At 38.0% G+C, this 26,282-nt stretch overlaps 1 protein-coding gene across 4 annotated transcripts in view; it reads left to right on the top strand.

Annotated features, from left to right (window-relative positions):
- The window catches only part of LOC126471409 (protein transport protein Sec16A), a 241,503-nt gene that overhangs the window by 173,287 nt on the left and 41,934 nt on the right, over positions 1-26,282 (top strand). For all 4 annotated transcript variants that reach the window (XM_050099541.1, XM_050099542.1, XM_050099540.1 and 1 more), the window contains 3 exons: positions 2,606-2,723; positions 2,827-3,044; positions 11,778-12,032. In XM_050099541.1, coding sequence (XP_049955498.1) covers positions 2,606-2,723; positions 2,827-3,044; positions 11,778-12,032 — 591 coding nt within the window. The remainder of the gene's footprint in view (positions 1-2,605; positions 2,724-2,826; positions 3,045-11,777; positions 12,033-26,282) is intronic.

The raw sequence follows: 26,282 nt of genomic DNA, 5'->3' as shown, positions 1-26,282 counted from the left end.
TGTATATTGGAAAGTCAGATTAGAACCCATAGGAGGAGAAGTGTCCATTGCAGTAGACAAAAATATTGTTCCTATTGTGGTAGAAATTATGACAGTGAAGTTATCTGGTCCCATATAAAAGGTCATAGTGAAATCAAATTAACTGTTATATATTTTTACTGGCAATCTGATTCGACTGTGATAGCTCTAGAATCATTCAAACAAAAAGTCCACAGTCGTTAATGCATAAATACCCAGATCATGTAGTACTAGTTGGAAGCAACTTTTAACCCACTGAGTATAGACTGGGACGTCTCTGGATTCATTGTAGGGGTACAGATACAGTCCTGTGATGTACTTTTGAACATGTTTTCCAAAAATTGTCTTGAGCCGCTAGTTCAGCAGCCCATGTGCAATTTAATGTGTCTTAGACCTTTTAGGTTCAAAGAGGCTTTTGTTATAGACGGCATCAGCGTAAAGACAGGGATTAGTGAACATGATGTCATCACGGCACCTATGGTTACTGAAATTAATAAATCAACCACCACTGTCACACCTCAGCAAAAGATCTGGCTGAGAACCAAAGAAAATTGTGGTCCTTTGTAAAATTGCTTAGTGGGTCTAAGGCTTCCATCCAGCCACTTGTCGACCAGACTGGTGTGACGGTAGAAGATAGAAAAATGAAAGTCAAAATTTTAAATTTTACGTTTAAGAAATCATTCACGCAGGAGAATCGTACAGACATACTGTAGTTTGACCATCAAACAGACTTTGGTGGGCCAATATACTAATAAGCGTAGAGAAACAACTGAAAGAATTGAAAAAAAGTCATTTTCCAGGTCCGAATGGAACCCCAATTAGGTTTTACAAACATTACACTAGGGCACTAGCTCCCTACTTAGCATGCATATATCGTGACTCTCTCCCCCAGTGCAAAGTCCTAAGAGACTGGAGAAATGTGCTGGTGATACCTATGGATAACAAGGGTAGAAGAATGGACCCACAAAAATTACACACAAGTGTTTTTACCAAATCACTTATGATGTTTCAAGTGGCAAAATTCTGTCCACTGTACACTTTTGTGTAAAGATTATGTTCCTTGCAGGACACGTGACCAAGTAGCTTATGGCACAGATGTAGGCTGCATATCCATGCTAATATATGGTAATTGTTTAGGCAAACATTCAGTTTGGAGTGACTTATGTCCAACCTATGTCAAAGAGCAGAAACTACAAGAAATAATAGTTATAAAAGGTGCTATGTGATGAGGTAACAGCATAATTCAAATACATATAGCGTGTATCATTTCTAACCTAATGTTTCCCATTGTGAAACAGTGTTAATATCATTGCAGGTACAAACTGTCAATGTATCAACCAACATCTGTTCTTGCCACTGTACATGCCAATCTGCATGTGGTAGTTTGCCTGTAGCAGATGTTGTGAGACCGTATATGCTCCCTCCCCTCCTCCAAGGGGAAAGGGGCCATGCTTTATACTACAATAGTTAGTTCATTCAATTTTTCTCCACGTATCACCTGAAAGGAAGGTTGTTCCAAGAAAGAATAGAACAAAGGCAATAAAACAGGGTTTAAAACGTAAGAGATGAAAATACCAGCTATCTCTAATGTTGAAGATTGGGAAACTGAAGTTGTTTGCTTAAAAGAACCATTAAGTTGGTATAGTCGACTTCCGATGTCATTGGAGTCCTGTCAAAGATGCAAAGAGAGAGGAAAGAATAAATATACCAGTAGATGATTGAGGTACAGTGGAGCCATATGACTGGCTTCAGAAATTGGGGAGGAGGAACTTCAGTTCCTAGAAAAAAATATAACTGTGTGTCTAAGAGATATATATTAAGTTTTCTGCTGTCGTTAAGGTAAGGGGATGTCATTCCCTCAGAAAGAATAACTTACATGGTGAAATGGCCAAGGCACAAGAAGCAGTGCTCATATGTGATATGCCCATCATTTGTCACCATAACCACCATGTTACAGTTGGTAGCCGTTGAAGTACATGTGTCGTTTCGGATACCAGTGTGCTCCAGTTGTTTGTGAAATAATAGAGACATTAGACCATGAGGCACTCACAGAACTGTGTGATGACTACTCTCTGGGAAAAGTGACTTGCTCATTAGCTGTCATTTGGGAAAATGAAGTTGTCAAAGTAACATCAAAGGAAATAGCCCAGATCGTGACACGTACTTTTAAAACATGCCTCCTTCCATAAGTGCAGTTCAGGTTGCTAGGCTACCTCATCTGACAACTGAAAACAGTAGAAGCATTTATAGGAATGATTATCTTTTCCCCCTCGTAACTGGATTTAGAATGATGAGGCTATTTTGTAATAATGATGGTCACATACCCTATTTCATTATTGATGAAAAGTGTATAAGTTACGCAAGTAAGTATAAAAGTACTAAAAATATACCATCATGTGAATAAATTCCTGTTTCCTAAGAACTGGAAGTAGTACACAAGCAATAATATTTCTATAGGCATGCAATTCATGCAGTTATTAGTAATCTATGTACAGTTATAGGTTTATGTGTACTGTTATAAGACTAATTTAATTTTTCATATTACAATGCAGATGCATTAAACGTTTTATTTTGATCTGCCATTCAGTGCTGTGCAGATGAGGAGTGGGGTGACTGGAAACCACATTTGGCAATGATATTATCAAATTCGACACAACGACCAGAACTCGACCATAAAGCAATTACTACTCTTGGAGACACTTTAGGTACCCTTTGAAACTTTATTTACAATTCTTGTATATCTAATAAGTTTCTTTGTTTTGTGATTTGTTTAATGTTTTTGATCTAATGCTTTCTCACTGTTTCCAGGAGCCAGAGGTTGCCTCCATGCAGCGCATTTTTGTTATCTCATGGCTCAGCTCCCATTTGGTATTTATTCCAACAAAGCTTCAAAACTTGTTTTGATTGGCTCTTCCCATGTAAAACCATTCATGGAGTTTGCCACTAATGAAGCTATTCAAATGACAGAAATATACATATACGCATGCCAACTAGCAAATACAAATTTTGAACTTCCACAATTCGAGGTATGTGTTATTCTCATTTTTGTAAACTTTCATTTTATTGATTAATGGGAGAAACCTTCATTAAAAGATGCATATCAATAACTTCTGTCAGTATCAGGCATACCCTAATTATTACTACAGCCACAAATCCATAGCCTTTCTTAAAATATGTTGTACTAACATCATCATGATATATTTTGTGTAATTGTTGTTCAGTACTGCAAAGGAGACACGTTAAGTAGCAGACAGGTACAATTAAGACACTTACATAAAGCTTTCAGCTACAGCCTTCATCAGTAAAAGAGAGACGCACATCATTCGTACACACGAGCAAGCACAACTCATTCATACGACTGCTAACTCTAGCATCTTGGGCAGAGATGCTTGAAGTGGCGGTCACGTGTGCATGAGGTGTGGTTGCTTGTGTGTACGAATGATGTGTGTCTCTCTTTTACTGATGAAGGCTGTGACTGAAAGCTTTATGAAAGTGTCTTTTAATTATGCCTGTCTGGAACTTAATGTATCTTCTTTACGGTAAGTAGCAGTCTGTCTTTTCCTACATTGATATTCCTACCTGGAGTTTCATTGTTTAATGTTGTTCATTGTGTGTCATTGTGTGTCATCGTCAGGAATCTCTCTTATTAATAAATTATCATCATCAGGGAAAACAAGTGACATTCCACAGGTTAGAATGTGAAATGTTTGATCCCTTAATTGAGCAGGTAGGTTAGAATATTTGAAAAGGAAAGTTGATAGGTTGAAGGTAGATGTAGTGGCAATTAGTGATGTTTGGTGGCAGGAGGAACAGGACTTCTCATCTTGCAATTACAGGGATATAAATAGAAAATCAAATGGAGTAATGCTGGAGTAGGGCCAGCAATGAATAAGAAAATAGGAGTGTGGATAATATGAACAGCATAATGAATCATCGTAGCCAAGACAGGCAGGAAACCAACATCCATCACAGTAGTACATGTTTATATGCCAAGTAGCTCCACAGATGATGAAGAGATTGAAATAATGTATGATGAGATGCCATTATTCAGACAGTTAAGGGAAAGAAAAATTTAATTGTGATGGATGACTGGAAATCAATAGTAGAAAATGGAAGTAAGAGAAAAATAGTGGACTATGAACTTTTAAGAACGGAATGAAACAGGAAGCTGTCAGGTAGAATTTTACACAGAAGAAATTTAATCATCACTAATACGTGTTTTAAGAATCATGAAAGAAGGTTGTATTGTATACATGGAAGACATGTAACGACACTGTAAGATTTCAGATTGATTATATAGTGGTAAGACAGTGTGTTCAAACCAGATTTTAAATTGTAGGATTTTTCCAGGGACAGATGTGGACTCTGGCTATAATTTATTGGCTGTAAACTGTAGACTAAAACTGAAAAAAATGCAAAATGATAGGAAATTAAGGAGATAGGGACCTGGATAAGTTGAGAGAACCAGAGGTTGTTGAGAGTTTCAGAGAGAGCATTAAGCGACACTTGTCTTGGCACAGATTGAATGAATAGTGTAAAAGCGGTAAAAGCGGAATGGGCACTTTTGAGAGATGAAATAATGAAGGCAGCAGAGGATCAAATAGGTAAAAGGACAAAGCCAATAGAAATCCTTGAATATCACAGGAGATACTGACTTTTATTGATGAAAGGAGAAAATATAAATATGCAGCAAATTAAGCAGGCGAAAGAGAATACAGATGTCGAGAGAGAGAGAGAGAGAGAGAGAGAGAGAGAGAGAGAGCAAAATGGCTAAGAAGGGATGGCTAGGTAGAACTAGGAGAAAGATAGATGCCGCTATAGAAAAATTAAAGAGGCCTTGAGAGAAAAAGAGAGGCAGCTGTGTGAATATCACTAGTTCAGACAGAAAACCAGTAATAAGCAAAGAATAGAAATGTGGTAGAAATATGTAGAGGAACTATGCAAAGGAAATGAACTCGAAGGCAAGTTTATAGAAAAGGAAAAGGAAGTGGATAAAAATGTGATGGGAGATATGATACTGCAGAAATAATTTCACAGAGCACTAAAAGATGTAAGTCAAAACAAGACATCTGGGAGAGATGACATTCCATCAGAACTACTAATATCCAAGGAAGAGTCAGCCGTGACAGAACTATTCCACCTGGTGTGCAACGTGCATAAAACAGGCAAAACACCATCAGACTTCGAGAAGAATGTAATAATTCCAATTCCAAATAGAGCAGGTGGTTACAGGTGTGAATATTACTGAACTGACAGTTGAATTAGTCATAACTGCAAAATACCGAGACAAATTATTTATAGTGGGTGAAGCCCACCTCAGAGAAAATAAATTTTGGCTCCGGAAAAGTGCAGGAACATGTGAGGTGATACTGGCCGTACAATTTATCTTAGAAGATGCTAGAATAAACTCTTTAGCTAGGGTAAAATATAGAAAAGTGAAAAGATTATGCAATTTACACAGAAACCAGGCAACAGTGATAAGAGTTAAGGGGGGTAGGACGTCAAACGGGCTGACTTGGAGCAGGAGAGGCACCACAGGACATTTTATTTTGTACTGTCTATACTTTTACAAATGAATTCATAAAACTATGTCAGCATGACCAGGAAGGATTCGGGATTCACACTCATAGCAGTGGAAGTTCAAAAACATAACAAAATAAATTTTTTTACGTGTGAAATTTCGTCATTTTTTCGCTTACTATTGGCTGCATTTGTTGCTATAGTTACATTTTTCTTCACAAGCAACAGAGATTCTTTGACGAATTTTGCACAGCATACAAACCATACTTACAGGTGTATGAAACTGTAGAATTTCCAAATCTATTAAAAACTATGGTAAAAATTGAGATAATTAACTACAAAATTTGATTTTTTTCTAAACACAAAGTTTAAAACGTAACAGCTCATTCATTTTTTCATAAATTAAATAGGTTCTAGAGTTTGACACCTGTAAGTATGTTTTGTATGCTGTGCAAAATTCATCGAACAGTCTCTCTTACTTATGAAGAAAAGTCTACTTATAGCAACAAATGCAGCCAATAGTAAGTAAAAAAGATGAAATTTCACATGTAAAAAAAATTATTTTGTTATGTTTATGAACTTCCGATGCTACGAGTGTGAATCCTGAATCCTTCCTGGTCATGCTGACAAAGTTTTATGAATTTACTTGTAAAAGTATAGACAGTGGAAATTAAAATGTCCTGTGGTGCCTCTCCTGCTCCAAGTCGGCCCGTTTCACGTCCTACCCCCCTTAAAGGGCATGAAAGGGAAACAATAAGAAGGGAGTAGGGCAGTATTGTAGCCTGTCCCTGATGTTATTTACCGTATTTACTTGAATCTAAGCCGCACTTTTTTTCCGGTTTTTGTAATCCAAAAAACCACCTGCGGCTTAGAATCGAGTGCAAAGTCAGCGGAAATTCTGAAAAAAGTTGGTGGGTGCCGCCACAACTTACTTCTGCCGTCGAATATATGTAGCGCTACACAGGCATGCTTTGTAGGCACAAAGATAAATACTGGCGCCAAAACCTCTGCGTCAGTAAATAAATTAAAAAAAAAAAGGGTGGAAGACGAGCTATTTTCAATGTACTACGAAAATCCGACTGGCAAGACTGACTGGGATGTTTGTCAATATGGCCAACTCTACATTCTGAATTTTTTCCTATCTGTGAGAAGAGATGGTTGCTATAATAGGAACTTTTATAAATTGTGAATCACATGCAGTATTTTCGTCACCATAAGAATAATACACATACAAACATTTTGCCATGTATTGTTTCATGTTTGCTGCTATCTCATTTAAATCCGGTCTGCCTAATAAACTACGAAACTAGAGTGAGACAACAGCAAACGCGGAAGAATATAAATATCATGTCATGTTTATATTCGTATTATTCTTATGCTTAATAGTGATACAGTCAGAAATGAAGCACGGCAATTGACTAGATTTTTAAATCTAAGATGACTCTAATTTCTGTGTAGGATGTAATATACTAAAGAGGCGCCTGCAAAGATTTTCAAACGGAGAAAAATTTTCGCTAAACTCTCGTTCAGAACATCTTCTATCATACGCAGTCTATTATTTGGTTCTTGTTGATCATTATCAAAGAAAGCAGCAGTGTAAGTAACAACAAATAGCAATTTCTTGCCATTGTTTCGCTAATGAGACGATTCCTCTTTTTTTTAAAAAAAAAAAAAAAAAAAAAAAGAAAAGAAAAAGGGGGGGGGGGCGGTAGCGCGGACAAAAGCAAGCCATGCCGCGAGCGGCGACAGGCCGTAAACACGCACTATCAGAATGCGACAAACAATGCATGACACAGTACAGTAACGCATTTTCAGCTTAGAGTGACGTAAACACCTTTAACAAAGAAAACTGCGCTTATCAGATCAAAGAAAAATAAGCTATCAATTCAAACCAGACGAAGCACGTGGAAAAGGAAAGGTACCCGTATAAATACGGACGGAGCGCCTGACACATAGCAATGGCTACCTGGTAAAGCTTAACTGCTAACTTACGACTCGAACCAAACTACTGTAGCTGTATCGTCATTCATTCGACCTAAATTGTGTCTCATATTACAATGAACCAACTTTGTTTCCATTTGGAGATGTGGCCTATAATTTTTCTCTCCCCTTGAATTTCGAGTCTCAAATTTCAGGTGCGGCTTAGAAAATATTGGAGAAGGAATCAAAAAGTTCAGGGAGAATACATAAAAACTGTAATGTTTACCAGTGACTATGGACTGGAAAAATTTGCATTTTGCAATAGATGTGAATTCTGCCTCAAAATGCCAAAATGCTAAAATACTTAAGAGATGCTGTTTCAAAGCGAATTGTATACAGATGACGTGTTTATCAGAGACAGGTTGAAGTAGCTTTATCTTCTGCATACAATATTGAAAATGTAAACAGTTACTAGGATTGTACATCATCTGGCGAAGCCTAGTTTGGAAGGATAATGTGTGCAAGACCCTATTTGGAAAATAAAGTGTACGGACACAATGATGTATTAGTGCACCCAATGATCTGGTACCATGTCTTTGTGGGCGGTCGGATGGTTTGTTTAAGTTACACGCCGCATAATGCAACATAGTACTCAGCCACGAGACCTAGCATGTTATAAGAAGGAAATGTGTATGTTTGTTTATTAGTTAAAGCTCAAAAGATAGTGTAATGCAGACTGTTTTAACATGGAAAATTAGGTGGCTGGTGTTTTGAGCTGTAGTTGCATTGAATACCGCCAGAGGTCAGCCCTGAACGACATCTTTAACAATACTCTGCTAACTTCAACAAGCAATTTCGCAGTAGCTGTCCCCAAATGCTTTGTGTTGTATGTTGCTTGTTGTTGTATGTTGCTTGTTGTTTTCTTCTTTTGAAATAAGTGAAGCGGCTAATCTTAGTCGATCACAGATTTCGATTATGACCTTTACGACACCAGAAGAGATGAAATGGAGGCAGAGTTTGTTTCTGTACACTGCTCCTTTTCACGTGGTGGTCAAAATTCTTGTCCGTTTACACTTGCGGCCATCTGCAATTATAGCTTATAGTGCCAGCTCTTTATGCTGTAGCAACTGGAAAACAAAATCTGTAACATTTTTCAACGGCCCCAAAATTCTTCGTCTAATGTTAAAATCAAATTGCTTTACATTTTGTTCTACTTCTACACTAAGTGCCGTGTCAGTTCTAAATGTAGCACTGTCGAGCACGGGTCGCAGGGCTACGAATGCCCACAAAAGGTAAAAATTAGTGGTCTGCAGATTTTTTAATCTTCATATTGGGTGGGAAAAGACAAATAATGTCCAGAAACACCTTATACCTGAGACACATTCACTTAACTGGCAGGAAAGTGCTGCTACTTTTCAGCAAAAGAATCATTTTTAAAAGCAAAACAAAGAAAAGAAAGGCCGTGTCAGAAGAAAAAGGTGTCTAAGCTTTTGCAAAAGCAAACATTCCAGTCAAAAAGTTCCCAATCGGCACTTTTTTGAACAGTTAGTTTCAAAGAACTAATAATTTGTTTATCTTCACTCGTGTAGCATGACCGACCTTTTAAATTTGTGCATCCAATCATTTACAAACAAAGAAAATAGATGCAATTTTCGACAAAAATAGATGCAAATTTTGCGAGAAATAGGAGCTACGTTTTCCGGTCCCTACCGACAACACTGTAATTCTGCAATAGACGGCAGAGGACTCGGAAGAGCAGTTGAATGGAATGGACAGTATCTTGAAAGGAGTGTATAAAATGAACATCGACAAAAGCAAAACAAGGGGACTGGACTGTAATGAAATTAAATCAGGTGATGCTATGGGACTTACATTAGGAGATGAGATACTACAAGTAGCAGATGTGTTTGCTATTTGGGCAGCACGATAACTGACGATGGCCGAAGTCGTGAGAATATAAAGTGTAGACTGGCGATTACAAGAAGAGCATTCTGGACCGAGATAAATTTGTTAACTTAAAATATAAATTTAAATGTTAGGAAGTATTTTCTGAAGATATTTGTGTAGAGTGTATCCTTGTATTGAATTGAAACATGGACGACAAGAGAACAGAAGCTTTTGAAATGTGTTGCTACAGAAGAATGCTGAAGTTTAGACGGATAGAGTGCGTAACTAACGAGGAGATACTGACAGGTATTGGGAAGAAGAGACATTTGTGGCACAACTTGCCTAAATAAGAGCTCAGTCGAAATTTGTCAGTTTGGTAGTGGAGGGAAGTATGGGGGTGGAGGATAAAGGCTGTATAGGGAGACCGAAAAATGAATACGGTAAGCAGGTTCAAATAAATGTAGAATGCAGTAGTTATTGGGACGTAAAGAGGCTTGCACAGGATAGAATAGCATGGAGAGGTGCGTCAAATCAGTGTTCGGACTGAACACAACAACAACAACAACAATAATAAATATTGACTTCTTTGAGTGTATTGTTGACTATGAAAGCTACACTACTTGCTTGGGACAGACTAGCATTGAGAGCTATGAGCACAATGTAGGAAGACAGGCACGTGTGTGTGTTTGTGTGCGCACAGGTTTCTCCTACAGCTTGAGAAAGGAATTCCATTCCGAAAGCTAGCAAAGTAAAAGCTCTTTACCTTTTCTGTGTGTATCTGTCAATGACACAGCATTTCTGCCTTTAGGTGAGTTGTCTCCTATATTTCTAAATAATTCACTATTAACGTGTCACTGTGCTTCCACGTCAAAAGCACTTTTCGCCTAGTATTTGGCTTGCAGGGGGAAAAGAAGTGCTGGCACAAAATTCCTGGTCATGAGACTTAGTGGTAGTGTGCTGTGTTAAACTCTAAATTTTTCCACAATGTCTTATGGCACGAGCACGTGATGCTGTAAATAGTGATCCGCCCAGCGAATATGGAATTAAACCCCGGCAGCCTCCTTGCAGCTGTTATAGAACTGTGTGCTGACATTGGCTTTCACCTCAGTGTAGTCTGTCTTTCCTCATCTGCGGCAGCACGTACATTACACCTAACTCCACACACATTTGTCACAGTCACCTACACTTCTCAGATTCACTTAAGACAAGCCCTACTACTTTACAAAGGAAAAATGTCATTTTGTGTAAAAAAAAAAAATTCAAATTGCGTGGTTGAACCAAACCCATGGGGATCTCCCAGCCGGTAATGCCGCCGGAATATATTGTTACCCTGCACAGTTTTGTTAAATAGAGGAAAATTATTTGTTTATTTAAACCCACAGGTCAGCAGTCAGTGTCACGTAAAGTTCATATACATAATTAGCCTCAAAACTGTAATGTACAGTTTTGATCCTGTGGTTAGCTACTTGGTGAAATTTAGCACTGGCTTTCACAGTTTATGTGACTTGGCACACTGAACCTAATTTTCCTCACTGTTGGGGCCACATCTGTCCCACAGCTGATGTCTGTTGGCAGGACAGTTCTTTTTCTGTATTACTTAGTTTTCACTCTGTCTGAGACTCATAAGTTCACATAGACAATTTTTTCTCAGCATCATTCCATGTAAGAAGAAAGGAAAATACACACAAAGTAGTGAAAGAAATATCTCCCCTCGTCCTTGCAACAGGTGGTCCCCCTCATCCTAGAGTCTGAGTGACCTGCCCTTGTTTTTTTTAACCTTCCCAACCCATCCATTGTTGCTCCTCCTTGACGAAGGAAGTAACAGTTTGAAAAGGTAGGATAATTCCTTCTGTTTATTGGAAGTACTAAAAATATTACATTCTGAAGGTAAGTAATGGCAAGCATTTGTCTCTCATAATTTTATAATTTTTTTCTTTCTGTACGTTATTACATTTTTTAAGCTACCTAGCCGAAGGATACCTACACATTGTACCCATAAATCCTAAACGAGCAAATAGTACCTACACTATACAAAGTACTACATGAAAAAGTGGTATGGAGGTGGATACCAGTGTAAAATTTCACATTAGTGATTGAAAGAAATAAGTATTATTCAAGTATTTGGCTTATTTTGAAGTAACAGGAACGTGGACATTAAAAGCAACAAACAAGAAAAGTCTACTGAACATGGGAATTGTGACATTTACTTTTAGGGAGCTAGATTACACAGTGTGGTGAAAGGAAGGAAGATGTTATTGTATAAAGTTCATAGTTCAAAGTTTTTTGTTATTGCACATTATGCAGTAATTTTTCTGCAATGAAATATTGATAACATTGGTCATTTCATAATGATATAGCTTATTATTTTATGAACTGCTTTGGTTTAAGGATTTAATCATTAGTATCTAATACCCATATTATTTGTGTTGCAGGCATACAAATTACTATATGCACTTCGTTTAGCTGAGAGAGGCATGGTTACAGAAGCAATACATTACATAGAAGTTTTGGTAAACACAGTTATGCAGTCAACCATTCAGTATCCTCTATCATTCTTAAAACAAATATATGATGCAGGCAACCTTTTGAAATACAGTGACCCTGTTTATACTAGCGGAGTTGAGGACAACACTGAAAGAGATCCTGCTTGGTTGCAAGAATTGGAGAAATTTATCTTGAACTATGGAGTAAGTAACAATTAGTGTATTGTGTGTGTGTGTGTGTGTGTGTGTGTGAGAGAGAGAGAGAGAGAGAGAGAGAGAGAGAGAGAGAGAGTGTGCATGCAATGCGCCCACCCATACACCACGGTTTGCTGTATTACATTTTGGTAAATTTAAATTGCTTTTGTAATACACTCACTTTTCATTAGTCCCACATTTAATTGGATTTTTTTCCTTATCTTTGCCCACATGCCACCTTACATTGGGGGCAGAGGATACGTCTGCTCTACTATAATTTTCCCCCTTCTCCATTCTATTATCGAATGATATCTGGGAAGAATGACTGTTGGGTGAATGAACTCACTTCTGCATTTTTTTTTATTTATCATTGTGATATACCATGTCTGTCCAAAACGTTTCTAGGCTAGATAGATAAAAATAGAGAAATCATGATTTTAATGCTTCGAGTGTTCTACATAGTTCACCACCATCCAATTTACTATAACACACAGAATATTCATACAATCATGTGAACAGTAAGAAAATTCTTTCTTGGTGTTGTCATTCAACTTGCACATCACATTGGCAAGAATGTTGGTTATTTCATCAAAGTGTTGACCCTTCATGTGAATTTCTGCACCTAGTTGTTCATACTGGTAACAGCAGACCTCATCACAAATGATAATTTTTTGTTTTTCCCCCAGAAAAGAATTATCCACTTCTGTATTTCAATCAATTCATAGCTTGTGTCAATGTGATGTTTTTGTTCAGGAGTCAAGGTGTGTGGGACAAACTTTGCACACACTTCAAAATATTCTGATGAATGTCTTTAACACTTGATTTAGAGATGTTACTCCGTTGTGATGTGTGACATAACAACACTGTCACACTACAGATGCACATCTTACTACTTAGTGGTGCCTGTTCGGTCGAATGCACATCCGTTGTTTACAGTTGTTAATTCAAGCTGCCACCATAGTTACTGTGCCAATGCCCCTTACATGCCAGGAATAAAACCAGGTTTGGAACTTTTTGGATGGATGGTGTATATTACTTATTTCTTGCAGTTTATTATGTATCGTGGTCAGTGAGAACACTTACTCATTAATGTGGATCTCACTATGTGTATTTTAGGACTTGAATATATTCAGCTATTAAGGCATTAGTGTGCTGCAAATCCAACACGAGATATTTGCAACTGACGCCAAATACATAACACTGTATAAATTTCAGATTAAATTCTTCTCAAATTAACTTTGAGGTTACTTTTTATAGTTAGTAATTTTGTCCTAGATTTTAGGTATATAATATAACTGTAATTGGAATGGTTAGATTTATAACATAATGTTGTTTCAGTATAATTAAACACTGCTGATTGATAGGTGGACACAAGGTCCAAAGAACTCTAAGGCACTCCAGTATTTAACATCACCTAAATTACATTCTTGTCCTCATTCATAAACTCAGCAGTACATCACTGTTCAAGAGTATGCCCAACAGTATACAGTAATTTTATACTAATTTAACTTAATGTGTCTCCATATTTGTAAGAAAGTATGCAGTTATGATTGGGATTAAATTCACAGATGATTGCATGATACAGTGGGGAAGCATATGTTGACAATATCTAGTAGACAGAAGTAATAGTTTCACAATGTGTAACCTAATCATGTGACCCAGTATTTAGGCACTTCCTGCACTTTTATCAATGTATCCAAACATTCACTGTGTAACTACATGATATCAATACTTGCCAAGCATAGAAATTTTGCTTTTAGCCTCTGAGTTGTGCACATTGGGGAGATTATAGCCAGTGTACAGACAGACATTTATAAAGTGAACAGAGTGACACTGCTGGGCAGTCAGTAATGTGTAATATAACTGTGAATGGGAGGAATGCTATAAAACATCCGAATGAGGATGGTAGTGTTATCATTCTCCCTGCTAACAATGCTCATGTAACAGTAATTATGAATGAATCTGCCCAACTACAATACTGAGATTACTGAGTTATTAGATCATCAGACATGTATAAGTGGAGTAAGTAAGGATCCCATCAACAAGGTTTTTGTAACTGTTGTGCAGTTGATGAAGAGGTTCTCAATTGGACTCAGCACTCAGGCTTGTTCAGTTCAGTTGTGTTGCCACCAAGGTTATTTGGATAGCCAAAAATTCACAAAAAATACATTGAGCTAACATCTGAAATAATTGCTGTTGGTTCGCCCACCTAGCAGACTGCCAAGTTATTGGCAACACGTTTACACCATGTATGGGCTTACCAGCTTTTACTTCAATAATTAATCATACTTTATCAACAAGTTAGATGGCATAGTCATCTAGGTGGAAGATATATTGTTCAGATTAGATGTAGTATCACTGTTTAGTATGGTTTTGCTTAACGGAGTGTTGGAACAACGGAATCACTGTTTAGTATGGTTTTGCTTAACGGAGTGTTGGAACAACGGAATCAGATTTTAATGCTGGAAATAATGTCTCATCATCACGTGTTGTTGTTGTGGTCTTCAGTCCAGAGACTGGTTTGATGCAGCTCTCCATGCTACTCTATCCTGTGCAAGCTTCTTCATCTCCCAGTACCTACTGCAACCTACATCCTTCTGAATCTGTTTAGTGTATTCATCTCTTGGTCTCCCGCTATGATTTTTACCCTCCACACTGCCCTCCATTACTAAATTGGTGATCCCTTGATGCCTCGGAATATGTCCTACCAAGTGATCCCTTCTTCTAGTCAATTTGTGCCGCAAATTTCTCTTCTCTCAATTCTATCCAATACCTCTTCATTAGTTATTTGATCTACCCATCTGATCTTCAGCATTCTTCTGTGGCACCACATTTTGAAAGCTTCTATTCTCTTCTTGTCTAAACTATTTAGCGTCCACGTTTCACTTCCATACCTGGCTACACTCCATACAAATACTTTCAAAAAGGGCTTCCTGACATCTAAATCTATACTAAATGTTAACAAATTTCTCTTCTTCAGAAACGCTTTCCTTGCCATTGCCAGTCATCACCACATCCTTTGAACCAAATAACCAGTTTTATGAACAGATGGATGACATATCTATGGGGAGCCCTTAAGAAGCTTGGTGGTAGCCAGTTTCTCAATTGAAATGGTCAAGGAACAGGTACTGCCAAAAAACTAAATTTCTGTTATGTGGCTGATAAATTTGTGTTGTGGAGACATGGCAAAGAGGAACTTACTCATTTTCATCGACACCTTAAGGAGATTAATCCAAAGATTCAATTCACTATAGATGAAGAGGTAGATGGCAGATTGCATTTTCTGGGTGTGCTAGTCTTCAAGAAAAATGATAACTTCACCCACATAATATAAGGAAATTCTACACATACAGCATGGTATATACACCAACATTCAGTGTTGGCGAGTAAAGCAAGAAACATCAATGAACTAGACTGCTCAACCCAATACTGGAATATCTCACCGGTAGGTTGCCGAAAAATAGTTATTCTCCATTTACATAAAAAGACCACATAAAAATTATAGTGATGCGTAGCCCCCTGTAAAATCAGAGGTTTTCATACTATTCACTAAATACATGACTGACTGCATACAAAAGATCCTTAGGAAATGAAATATCACCATAGTCTTCAAACCCATTCAAAAGATAGAGGAAGAGCTAAGATTGATCTACTATTCTTGAAAACCACTGGAAAAAGCAGGAATTTGCAGGCTACCACATAGCTGTGGACATGTGTACATGACTACTACAAAAACAGTGGTGAGAGAACTATTAGAACAACACAAGGGCAACTAAAGAAGGGGAGAAACTTACAAAACAGCATAAGTTTCATAACCACTAAAACAATAATAATATGAGTAGGTGCACTGTTGATTCCTATAATCATGAATATTCTGGCACTGGCTAGTACGTCTGCAAAATCAAATATTTTTGTATACAGTTCAGTTGAAACCTATATGCCTTTGACAGCAACATACATATGCTGCAAGCTGCTATGAAGTGCATGCCACAAGATAATTAACATTTTACCACTTATTAAGGATTCTTCCCGTTACAATCATGTATGGAGCATGGGAAGAATGACTATTTAAATGCCTGTGTGTGCTCAGTTTTTATACTTAATCTTGTCTTCACGGTCCGTACCGATATAATACATAGGTGACTGAAGAGCATCTGTAGAGTCTTCACTTAATACTGTTTCTTAAAACTTTTGAAGTAGGCTTTTGTAGGATAATTGGCATATATCTTAAAGCATCTTCCAGTTCAGCATTTTCAGCATTTCCATGACGCTCTCCCATGAGTAAAACAAGCCTGTGACCATTCATGCTGCCCTTCTTTGAATGTGTTAAATATCCCCCATCAGTGCTATTTGGTGCACGTCCCAACACTACGGAACTAAATCCAGTGCTTTGTAGGCAGTCTCCTTTGTAGATTGATTACATTTGCAAAGCCTGCCACCAGTTTACCTTCAGAAATTATAGCAAAATTTCTAATGAGCAACTGCACGACACCAATCTAACTGCTGCTGTGAGAACTCTTGTTAGCACATTTATGCACAGGTAACAGAGCAAGATGGATAATATTGTTGAAATTACCAATTGCACTTGTAATTCACTAATTGAAGCTCACTCCAAAATGTACTGCAAAGCTTTTAATTGTGGGGTCTTGCCCACTCCTCTCGTAAGTGGTGCCTAAGGGATGCAGCATTCTCGGAATGCTGTACAACAATTCACGCAAATGACATTAATAGTTTTATTTCAGTAAAGCAGATTTGACAATACTTAACTTGAATGTACTACAAGTTGTCGCAAGCAATGGGTGACAGGCAATATAATTCAGAGTCCTTAGCTATATGCAATGTTCCTGCTAGTTTGTCACACAGTTTGTGGAGTACTAATAACAGTTCTCGTAGCACACTCTGCTAGACTGTCCTAATACTCTGCGAATACTCCACTAAAGTCCGGCTGAGGCTGGCAGGAGTGGTGCTTATATTCATTTCTTCCAGTGGTCACTCCTATCATCGCATGGTCCTTGCCAGTGGGCTATTGGCTGATGATGTCGGTGCACCGCCTTCTTTGGTCTTGTGGTCTTCCTCTTTGTTCCATCACTTGTGGTTACGCCAGAACATTCCTCCCCCACAAAGCGATGGACTGTCGTCGTGTAAAGGAGTGTGACTATGATGAGAGATGCAGGAGTGTAGGCGCAATGTTGGGCCAGAAGCTGTGGCTGCAGGGGACACCAAGCTTCTGGCCGTATCCCGCCAACCAGCCTGCGCTCTTACGGAAACGTCCCCTGGAAAATGACCAGAAGGGTACACGTCCACCTGCGTTGTGGGTGGGTCCAGCTCCATTGGTAGGACGAGCGGAGGCAGAGGCGGAGGCTCCATCTCCATGTGATCGTACCATGGTGTCGTGACGATACCCTCTGGCGGCTGCTGTGGTTGCCTTCTGGACCCATGAATCAGGGGGAAGAGAGATTGAAAGAACATTGTGTACATAACAGAGGCGAAGTTGATTTTGATGTCGGCGCTGCAAGCCATCTGGACCTGAAATCAGATACATGCAAGTGCCAAGTTGACAGCCACTCTCACCTTGCACCCACCATCTGCTGCCACTGAAAATCCTGTAGAAAAACAATATCATGTGGTGCAAAGCAATACCTGCAGCCTTCCTGCGGCGTCGGATGCTGAGGAGGGTGGAGCAGCATCCTATGGCGGCGGCAGTGAAGCAATTAGGCTAACGATGGTCCATCTAACGGGTGCGAACTATATGAGGCAAGAAACAGTTGCAATGTTTGATCCCTGGTGTGTACAGAGCAAAGTTTGGCCATCTGCTGCTTGAAGGGTCTGACAGAACGTTCTGCTTGGCCATTTGACTGTGGGTGGAATGGTGCACTATTTAGATGTTGTATGCCATTGCATTCGCAGAATGTTTCAAATTCATTGGACGTGTTGTCTGACACTATTATTTCAGGTAAACCTTCGAGGCAAAAAAATCAATGACAACATCTGAATGACGTTGTTGAGTACATGGACACAGCAAAAGAAAACTTGTCATATGAGTCAACTGCAATCAATCAACGGGTGTTCCTTAAAGGTCCGTTAAAGTGTGTGTGTGCACACGTTGCCATGGTGATTGCGACTTAGGCCAAGCAGAGAATTTTTGTGGTGGAGCAGACTGATTTTCCACACAGGCATGACACTGTGACATCATCTGTTCTATTTGGGTGTCTATACCCTGCAAAGTACAGTGTCAATGCCCTAACTATTTTGTACAAATAATCCACCAGTGTCCTTGTTGAAGTAACTGCAACACTTCTATTTGTGAAACTTTAGGGATCTATGCACATGACTGTCCACTGTCATTCCGAACAAGAACAACACCTTTCTGTACAGTGAGGCTGTGCTGATGTGCAAAGTATCGATGCACTACAGCATTCTTTATGCTGTTCAATGAGTGAGGCCAAGATGTGTGAATGTAGTTGAACAAAATGTTGAAATCTGAATCAGCTTCTGTGGGCTGTGCAAGTTGTCAGTAGTTTAGCGGAAAAGATTGAAGCAATTCTGAATCCTGAGCACCGATGTGAAGTCTGTGTCAGGGCCAACTGGAAGACGTGAAACTGAAACATCTGCATTAGTTGTGTGTCATCTAATGCTTGCAGCTGCAATGCCTGAGCAGGGGGCGTGACAGGTGGGGTGGGCATTTTAGAAGACACAAATGCGAAACAGACAGAGTAATTACAAAAGCAAAGAAATTTTCTGCAATGCCCACCTGAAAACATGGATTAGCAAAAACGACAAGAAACTGTTAATGCAAAGAAAATCCCATGTAAAGGAAAGACAATAAAAAATTAAGGCACCAGCACAATATAAACGAAAAGTTCGTGGCAGTTGGGCACGGGTTTCGGCAGATTCTCGTCACCGAATGTTGGGGTCTTGCTCACTTGTCTCATATAGTGTTCCTAAGGGGTGCTGCATTGTCGGAATGCTATACAACAATTCAAGCAAATAACAATTAATACTCTTATTTCAATAAAGCAGATTTGACAAAACTTAACTTGAATGTACTACAAGTTGTCGCAAGCGATGGGATACAGGCAATATAATTCAGAATCCTTAGCTATATGCAATGTTCCTGCAATTTTTACACACAGTTTGTGGATCACTAATAATGTTTATCGTAGCACTTTCTGCTAGGCTGTGCTAATTACTCTGCGAATACTCCACTAAAGTCCGGACGAGGCTGGTGGTAGCGGTGCTTATATTCACCTCTTGTAGAGGTCGCCCCTGTCGTCGCGCTGTCCTTGTCAGGAAGCTGTTGGCTGACGTTGCTGCACTGCATTCTCTGGTCTTGCATTCTTCCTCTTTGTTCCAGTGCTTGTGGTTACACCAGAACATTAATGATTGAAGAACCAGTCATTAAACAGTGTGTGTTACTTCACGAGTTCAGACTCTTCACTTTACCCTGGCATATCATCTCTCACCAAAGCTGGAGTGTCACTCCGTTGTTGGATAGGATATTTTGGAGTGCGAATGGAAAGCTAAATGAAGGTAACAAATTCCATTATGGAAAAAGGACACAGGAAAGCTCTCTGTATAGCGTATGCTGGCGATTTTGCTTTGGTCAAAAACATTACATGCGGACCTTGTGCTCACAATCTATCATTGCCAACTTAAACATAGACTTTTTCCATATCACAAAACATCCTTTAATGATTTTTATTGGCCAAAACACATTTTATGTAATGAATAGTGTGCACAGGCACAATTTCCTAATTGTAAGTTGGTAATACCAATATTATTACTTTCTTCACAATAAAGGATGGCAGCCAAAAACAGTTGCAGGATAGAATTTTTTTTTTTTTATTAAAATTCTTGACCAAGGTTTCGGTACATATAAATATACCTTCATCAGAAGTAAAACTTCCTGAATAGAAAGACACATTCATTAGAAAAGCCATATCAACGAAAGTGAGAAACAGAAGCTTAAATAACGGTGAAATTGCTAAAGTAATACAGGCACACAATCTTTAGTACTTACTAAAATTACATCATGCACTGGAGAATAATAAAACAATTATCCCAAAAGGTGTCGTCAGTAATTAAAATATCATCTCCATTTGTACAACATGTGTAATGGGCACAGGATCAAAGCGAACAGTTTAACAATGTTACTTCGCCTATGAACTGTTGAGACACGAGTGTGAAGGCACTAAGGCGGATTGTTTCGCCGAGAGAGGGCACTTGCATGTGCCAGACTCGCGCATATTACAATCCATAAATACATACATAAGCGCATCAAAAATTATTAAAGGTTGTGTTAATTCAAACTTTGTCTTAATAAATAAAGCGTATCACGCCAATTAAAGACATTTATGTAAACTAGAAATATAGAACCAAATTTACCTGTGTCCTAGTGTCAAACGGATAAAGCTTGCGCTTGGAACATCTAACGAGAGAGGGCACTACTGTAATGCGCGAGAGTCTCGCGTAACGTAGGCAGTGAAATACATACTAGCGAAACAACCAAAATGTTATAATAAAACGAAACCATCTGTCTGTATGAATAAAACATAGTAGTCATTTAACCACACATACACATTGAAATTCATAATTAACAAACATCACAATATGTAGATCCCAACAAGACAGGAAAAGCGCATTTCACCGGCATCAACAAGCAAGAAAATAACTCCTAGTCAGCCAGACTATATTACATTAAGGCAATGAGGGGTTTGAAACTGTCTAAAAAATTTTTGTTTCGAAGCTGCACCTGTTCATTAAGAACAAAACCATCTTTTAGAGACAGATGCTTGAAAATCTCTAATTCTTCGAGCAAGTCTAGTTTGTCACCTTTATCAGCTTCATGAAGCAGCTGTACGTCGTCCAGTTCACTTGGCGTGTGCTGTAAGAGCCATAGATGTTCAGCAAAGGTGGAATTATATACGTTTTCCCCATTTTTACCTAACCTGTGTTCTTTATACCTAACTTTAATGGGTCTACCTGTCTGCCCTATGTAATAGTTTGGGCAGTCGTTACAAGTAATTTTGTATACACCGGACTTAGTGCTGAGTTCTTCTCGTGCTCCAATATTATGAATTACTCTACGTTTGAGGCTATTATTTACGGAAAAAGCAACTCTATAACCGTATTGTTTCTGTAAAAGTCTTTTAATCTTATATGAAACGTTCCCTAAAAATGGAATAGAAATAAAGTTATTACTCTCATAGTTTTTTGCCCTGTTATCTCCTAAAGTAGAAAATTTTACAGCTGTTTTTTTCTTAGCAATTTGGTCAATTAATTTAGGGTCGTATCCATTGTTAGTAGCTATTGATTTTAATAAAAATATTTCATTTTCAAAACAATTCTGTGCTAAAGGTGTGCTCACAGCGCGATGAACTGCAGAATGAAAAAAGGCGATCTTGTGAGTTTGAGGATGACAGGAATCTGCTGGAATAATATTATCAGAAAAAGTTTCTTTACGGAAAATGTCGAAGCTAATAGTGTTACCCGATAACTTAAGTTTCAAATCAAGAAAATTGAGTTCTCTCTCGTTATTTTGTATCTCTTTTGTAAATTTCATTTTCTCGTGGAAACTGTTGAAAACATGAAACAGTTGCTGTAGATCTTGGTCACACCCTTGAAATAGTATGAGTATATCATCAACATAACGAGCATAAAAAGAAATCTTATTGCCTAACGTAGGGTTGTTTTTGAAGAAATTTTCTTCTAGTGCATTCATAAAGATGTCAGCAAAGATGCCAGCTAACGGGCAACCCATGGCTAAGCCGAATGGTTGCTCATACATTTTACCATTAAACTGAAAGTAATTGTAATCTAGTACAACCTGCAGTAGTGACATAAGTTCCGACAACTGTAGCTCACTTAAAGTTTTATGTTGTCGAATGTTACCTTCAATAATCTTAAGAGTGATATCCACTGGAACATTAGTGTATAAACTTACGACGTCAAAAGAAACCAAACGAGAGGAAGAAGTGATCTCTATTGATTTTAGCTTGTTTATTACCTCAGCACTATTTTTAACAGAGTAATTGTTTCCAAAAACAAAGGCTTCTTTAATTTTAGTGTGTAAAAATCTTGCTAATTTGTGATGTGGGCTCTTTATTCCATTAACAATGGGACGAACTGGGTGTTGACTTTTGTGTACCTTAAACTGACTTCTAAGCGTAGGTGCTCTAGGGTTCATGTTAATTAAGGTTTTCTTTTGAAACTCTTTCATAAGATGTTTACTTCTTCTTAACGTATCTCTAATTTGCTTTTGTAACGTAGGGGTATGATCCTGCTCAATTTCAAATATACCATTTTCTTCGAAAAAAGCCAAAGTTTTAGCAATGTATTCACTTTTATAGGCTACAACAAGCGAATTTCCTTTGTCTGATTTAGTGATGAGAGCCTCATTATTTTTTAATTTACGGTTAATACTAGTAATAATGTTACCACCTCTCTGTTTTAAATCACTGTTTTTTACCGACTTGACCTCTCTTTCTATAATTGCGCTACATTCATGAGCTATCCTATTTTGTTGGGATTTTTCAGTTTTTACGGAGTCAAGATCAACTTTAAGGTCAACAATAAAATTATCTATCACTTTCGGATCGTTAATATCAGGCGTGAAATTGTATTTAAAACCTCTCGCTAGCATGGTGCTTTCTTGAGGGGTAAAGCTTATAGAAGTTTTGTTTAGTACTCTGTCGAAAAATTGGTGTTCGCAATTGACAGTTCTTTTTGCATGAACATCATTAGATTTTGGGGTAACATTTTCCAGTTTATGAAGTTTAAAATCATGCCTACACTGAATTTCAACCTTACGATTGTGTAACCACTCATTAACACTATGCCAAACACTGTCTACGTGAAAGTTAAAATAATCTTTAAAAGTTCTAGTAATACAAAGATACAAAGAGTAAGCTTCTTCATTTAGTTTATCTTTCTTCTTATAAAGGTCACTGATTCTGTCACTCATAATTTGTTTCACCAGTTTAGCTTTAGTAGATGGAAACTTCTTACACTGTTTCACATTGATAAAAGCCTTCACATAATTCGGTGTCAAATGGCGTCTCTCACACTGTTTAGTGAAGTCAATAGCCATACCTGTTTTCAGGATTTTAAATGAGATGTTCATGTATTTCGAAACAGCCTTTGAAACCTGGGCAGGTACATATTTCAAGATTTTAAACATGGCTGCAGCAGCAGCTGCTGCAGCCATGTTTAAAATCTTGAAATTATTACTTTCTGTTTAAGAAAAAAATATTTTTTTATTTCTTTAAAAAGTTGCACAATATTTCTTCCAACAACTTTTAGATGACTATGGATGTTTGCTCAAAGCGTACTCAGCTCAGAGAGAGAGAGAGAGAGAGAGAGAGAGAGAGAGAGAGAGAGATTTTACCACATACACACAATAACCAAAACAGATTTATTTTAAGTGTGCAGTACCACTGTTTCATCACAGTTGGTAAAACATCTCGCCAGTAAAAGGATTTACATAATTTAAATACAATCAGCTTTAGAGATATGACTATTCTACCGTATTTACTCGAATCTAAGCCGCACTGAAATCTAAGCCGCACCTGAAAAATGAGACTTGAAATAAAGGAAAAAAAAATTTCCGAATCTAAGCCGCACCTGAAATTTGAGACTCGAAATTCAAGGGGAGGGAAAAGTTTTAGGCCGCACCTCCAAATCAAAACAAAGTTGGTCCATTGTAATATGAGACACAATTTAGGTCGAATGAATGACGATACAGCTACAGTAGTTTGGTTCAAGTCGTAAGCTTAGCAGTTAAGCTTTACCAGGTAGCCATTGCTTTGCGTCAGGCGCTCCGTCCGTATTTATACGGGTACCCTTCCTTTTTCACATGCTTCGTCTGGTTTGAATCGATTGCTTATTTTGCTTTGATCTGATAAGTGCCGTTCTCTTTGTTATAGGTGTTTACGTCACTCTAAGCTGAAAATGCATTACTGTACTGTGTCATGCATTGTTTGTCGCAATCTGATAATGAGTGTTTATGACCTGTCGCCGCTCGCGGCATGGATTGCTTTTGTGCACGCTACCACCGCTTTTTTAAATAAAATAAAAAAAGAGAGAGAGAGGAATCGTCTCATTAGCGAAACAATGGCAAGAAACTGTTATTTGTTGTTACTTACACTGCTGCCTTCTCTGATAATGATCAACAAGAATGAAATAATGGATTGCGTATGATAGAACATGTTCTGAACGAGAGTTAGGCGAAAATTTTTCTCTGTTTGAAAATCTTTGCGGCCGCTTCTTTAGTACATCAAATTCTGCACATAAATTAGAGTCATCTTAGATTTAAAAATCTAGTCAGTTGCCGTGCTTCGTTTCTGACCGTATCACTATTAGGCATAAGAATAATACGAATATAAATATGACACGATACGTATATTCTTCCGCGTTTGCTGTTGTCTCACTCTAGTTTCGTAGTTTATTGGGCAGACAGGATTTAAATGAAATAACAGCAAACACGAAAGAATACATGACAAAATGTTTATATTCGTATTATTCTTATGGTGAAGGGAATACTGCATGTGATTCACATTTCATCAGGTTCCTATTAGCAACCATCTCTTCTCACAGGTAGGAAAAAATTCAGAATGTAGAGTTGGCCATATTGACAAACATCCCAAACAGTCTTGCCAGTCGGATTTTCATAGTACATTGAAATTCTGCTACATTCGAAGATGAACAATTCGGAATTTGTATTTACTTTGTCAGATTATGTATGAAACTGCAGTGGTCGAAACTCGGGGCAGACAAAAAAAAGCTCGTCTTCCACCCTTTTTTTTTTTTTTTTTAATTTATTTACTACGCAGAGGTTTTGGCGCCAGTATTTATCTTTGTGCCTACAAAGCATGCCTGTGTAGCGCTACATATATTCGACGGCAGAAGTTAGTTGTGGCCGCACCTACCAACATTTTTCAGAACTTCCGCTTGCTTTGCACTCAATTCTAAGCCGCAGGCGGTTTCTTGGATTACAAAAACCAGAAAAAAAGTGCGGCTTAGATTCGAGTAAATACGGTACTTATCATGAGCCAGCAGTGAGGCACACAAAACATGTTGCAAAAATCCGAGCATCCAGGACCAGAGGATCCTTCTTTCAGGAAAAGAGATGATCATGTTGGAGAATAAGACTGGTAGGGCGTGTGCACATATGCTGATAATGTAAGAACTACACCTTAGGACAGAAGTTACGGAGTTAACTGCATATCAGCTAGGCATGGCCGTCATGGTCTCAACTGTATGCTCAAACTCACAGTCAGCATGCATCAGTTGTGCAGTCTGAATGTAGCTTTAAATGACTGTATTTTTGCTATATTTGCCAGAACCAATGCTCGAAGTTAATATGGGGCAACAGTTTCCTTATAAAAACGAATGACATAGAACGAAACGTAGTTTGGATGATGAACCAAAACACACGTTTTATTCCTTCTTCTGTTGATTAAGTCAATTTTTTTTTTTTTAAATCCTGAACAGTCATTAAAGCCAAACAAAACAACACAGAAACATAGTTTATTCAGTTCATAATAAACCTATATAATTTTTTATTTCTATCGCATATATTTAGTTTGCTGATTTTACTTGTATTTTTAACTTGACACCAAAAAGATAGATCTGCGGCCTTATATGTACTGTACTTTCAACCACAAAGTTCTGAAGTAATTGCTTGCTTTGGGGTGCATAATGGGATGTAATTGGTAATCTTGATTTCATATGGAGTAACGAGCAACATGGTATATTGAAATACTGAAGCTAACTCTGTAGGAGTGCAAAAAAACTAGATTTGGGTTGGAAACAGCGACACAGAAAGTATCCACCACCACACACTATATGGAGGCTTGCAAAGCTTTGCTTTAGATAAATTATATTATCTCCCATGACGACAGTTGTTCCCAATATACATGCACAAATAAAGGAATATTCGTCCTGTACATCACTCCAAACAGCTGAAGACACACCAGTCTTATGAGGTACTTATGATTAACTTTGTGGAACATCTTTGAATCCTGTACTAAAAGCCATCTTATTGCAAATAAAATCATTACAGTGATGCCACTTCCAGAAGTTTTTAAAATTTGTGACCTAATTTCTGTTAAAATTTCAAATTTTCAGCCTTCTCTGTGTAGTGATACAGTCACAGTAATTTGTCCACAGACAGTGTCAAATTGCCTTTGTCCCAGAGCACTTCTTGTCAGTATCAAATACACATTCACATAACAATTGTAACCACAGAATATTGAAAGA

This window comes from Schistocerca serialis, chromosome 3 (assembly GCF_023864345.2).
Source record: "Schistocerca serialis cubense isolate TAMUIC-IGC-003099 chromosome 3, iqSchSeri2.2, whole genome shotgun sequence".
NCBI lineage: Eukaryota > Metazoa > Arthropoda > Insecta > Orthoptera > Acrididae > Schistocerca > Schistocerca serialis.
Note: the sequence above shows the minus strand (reverse complement) of the source record. Positions and strands in the feature narration are given on the sequence as shown.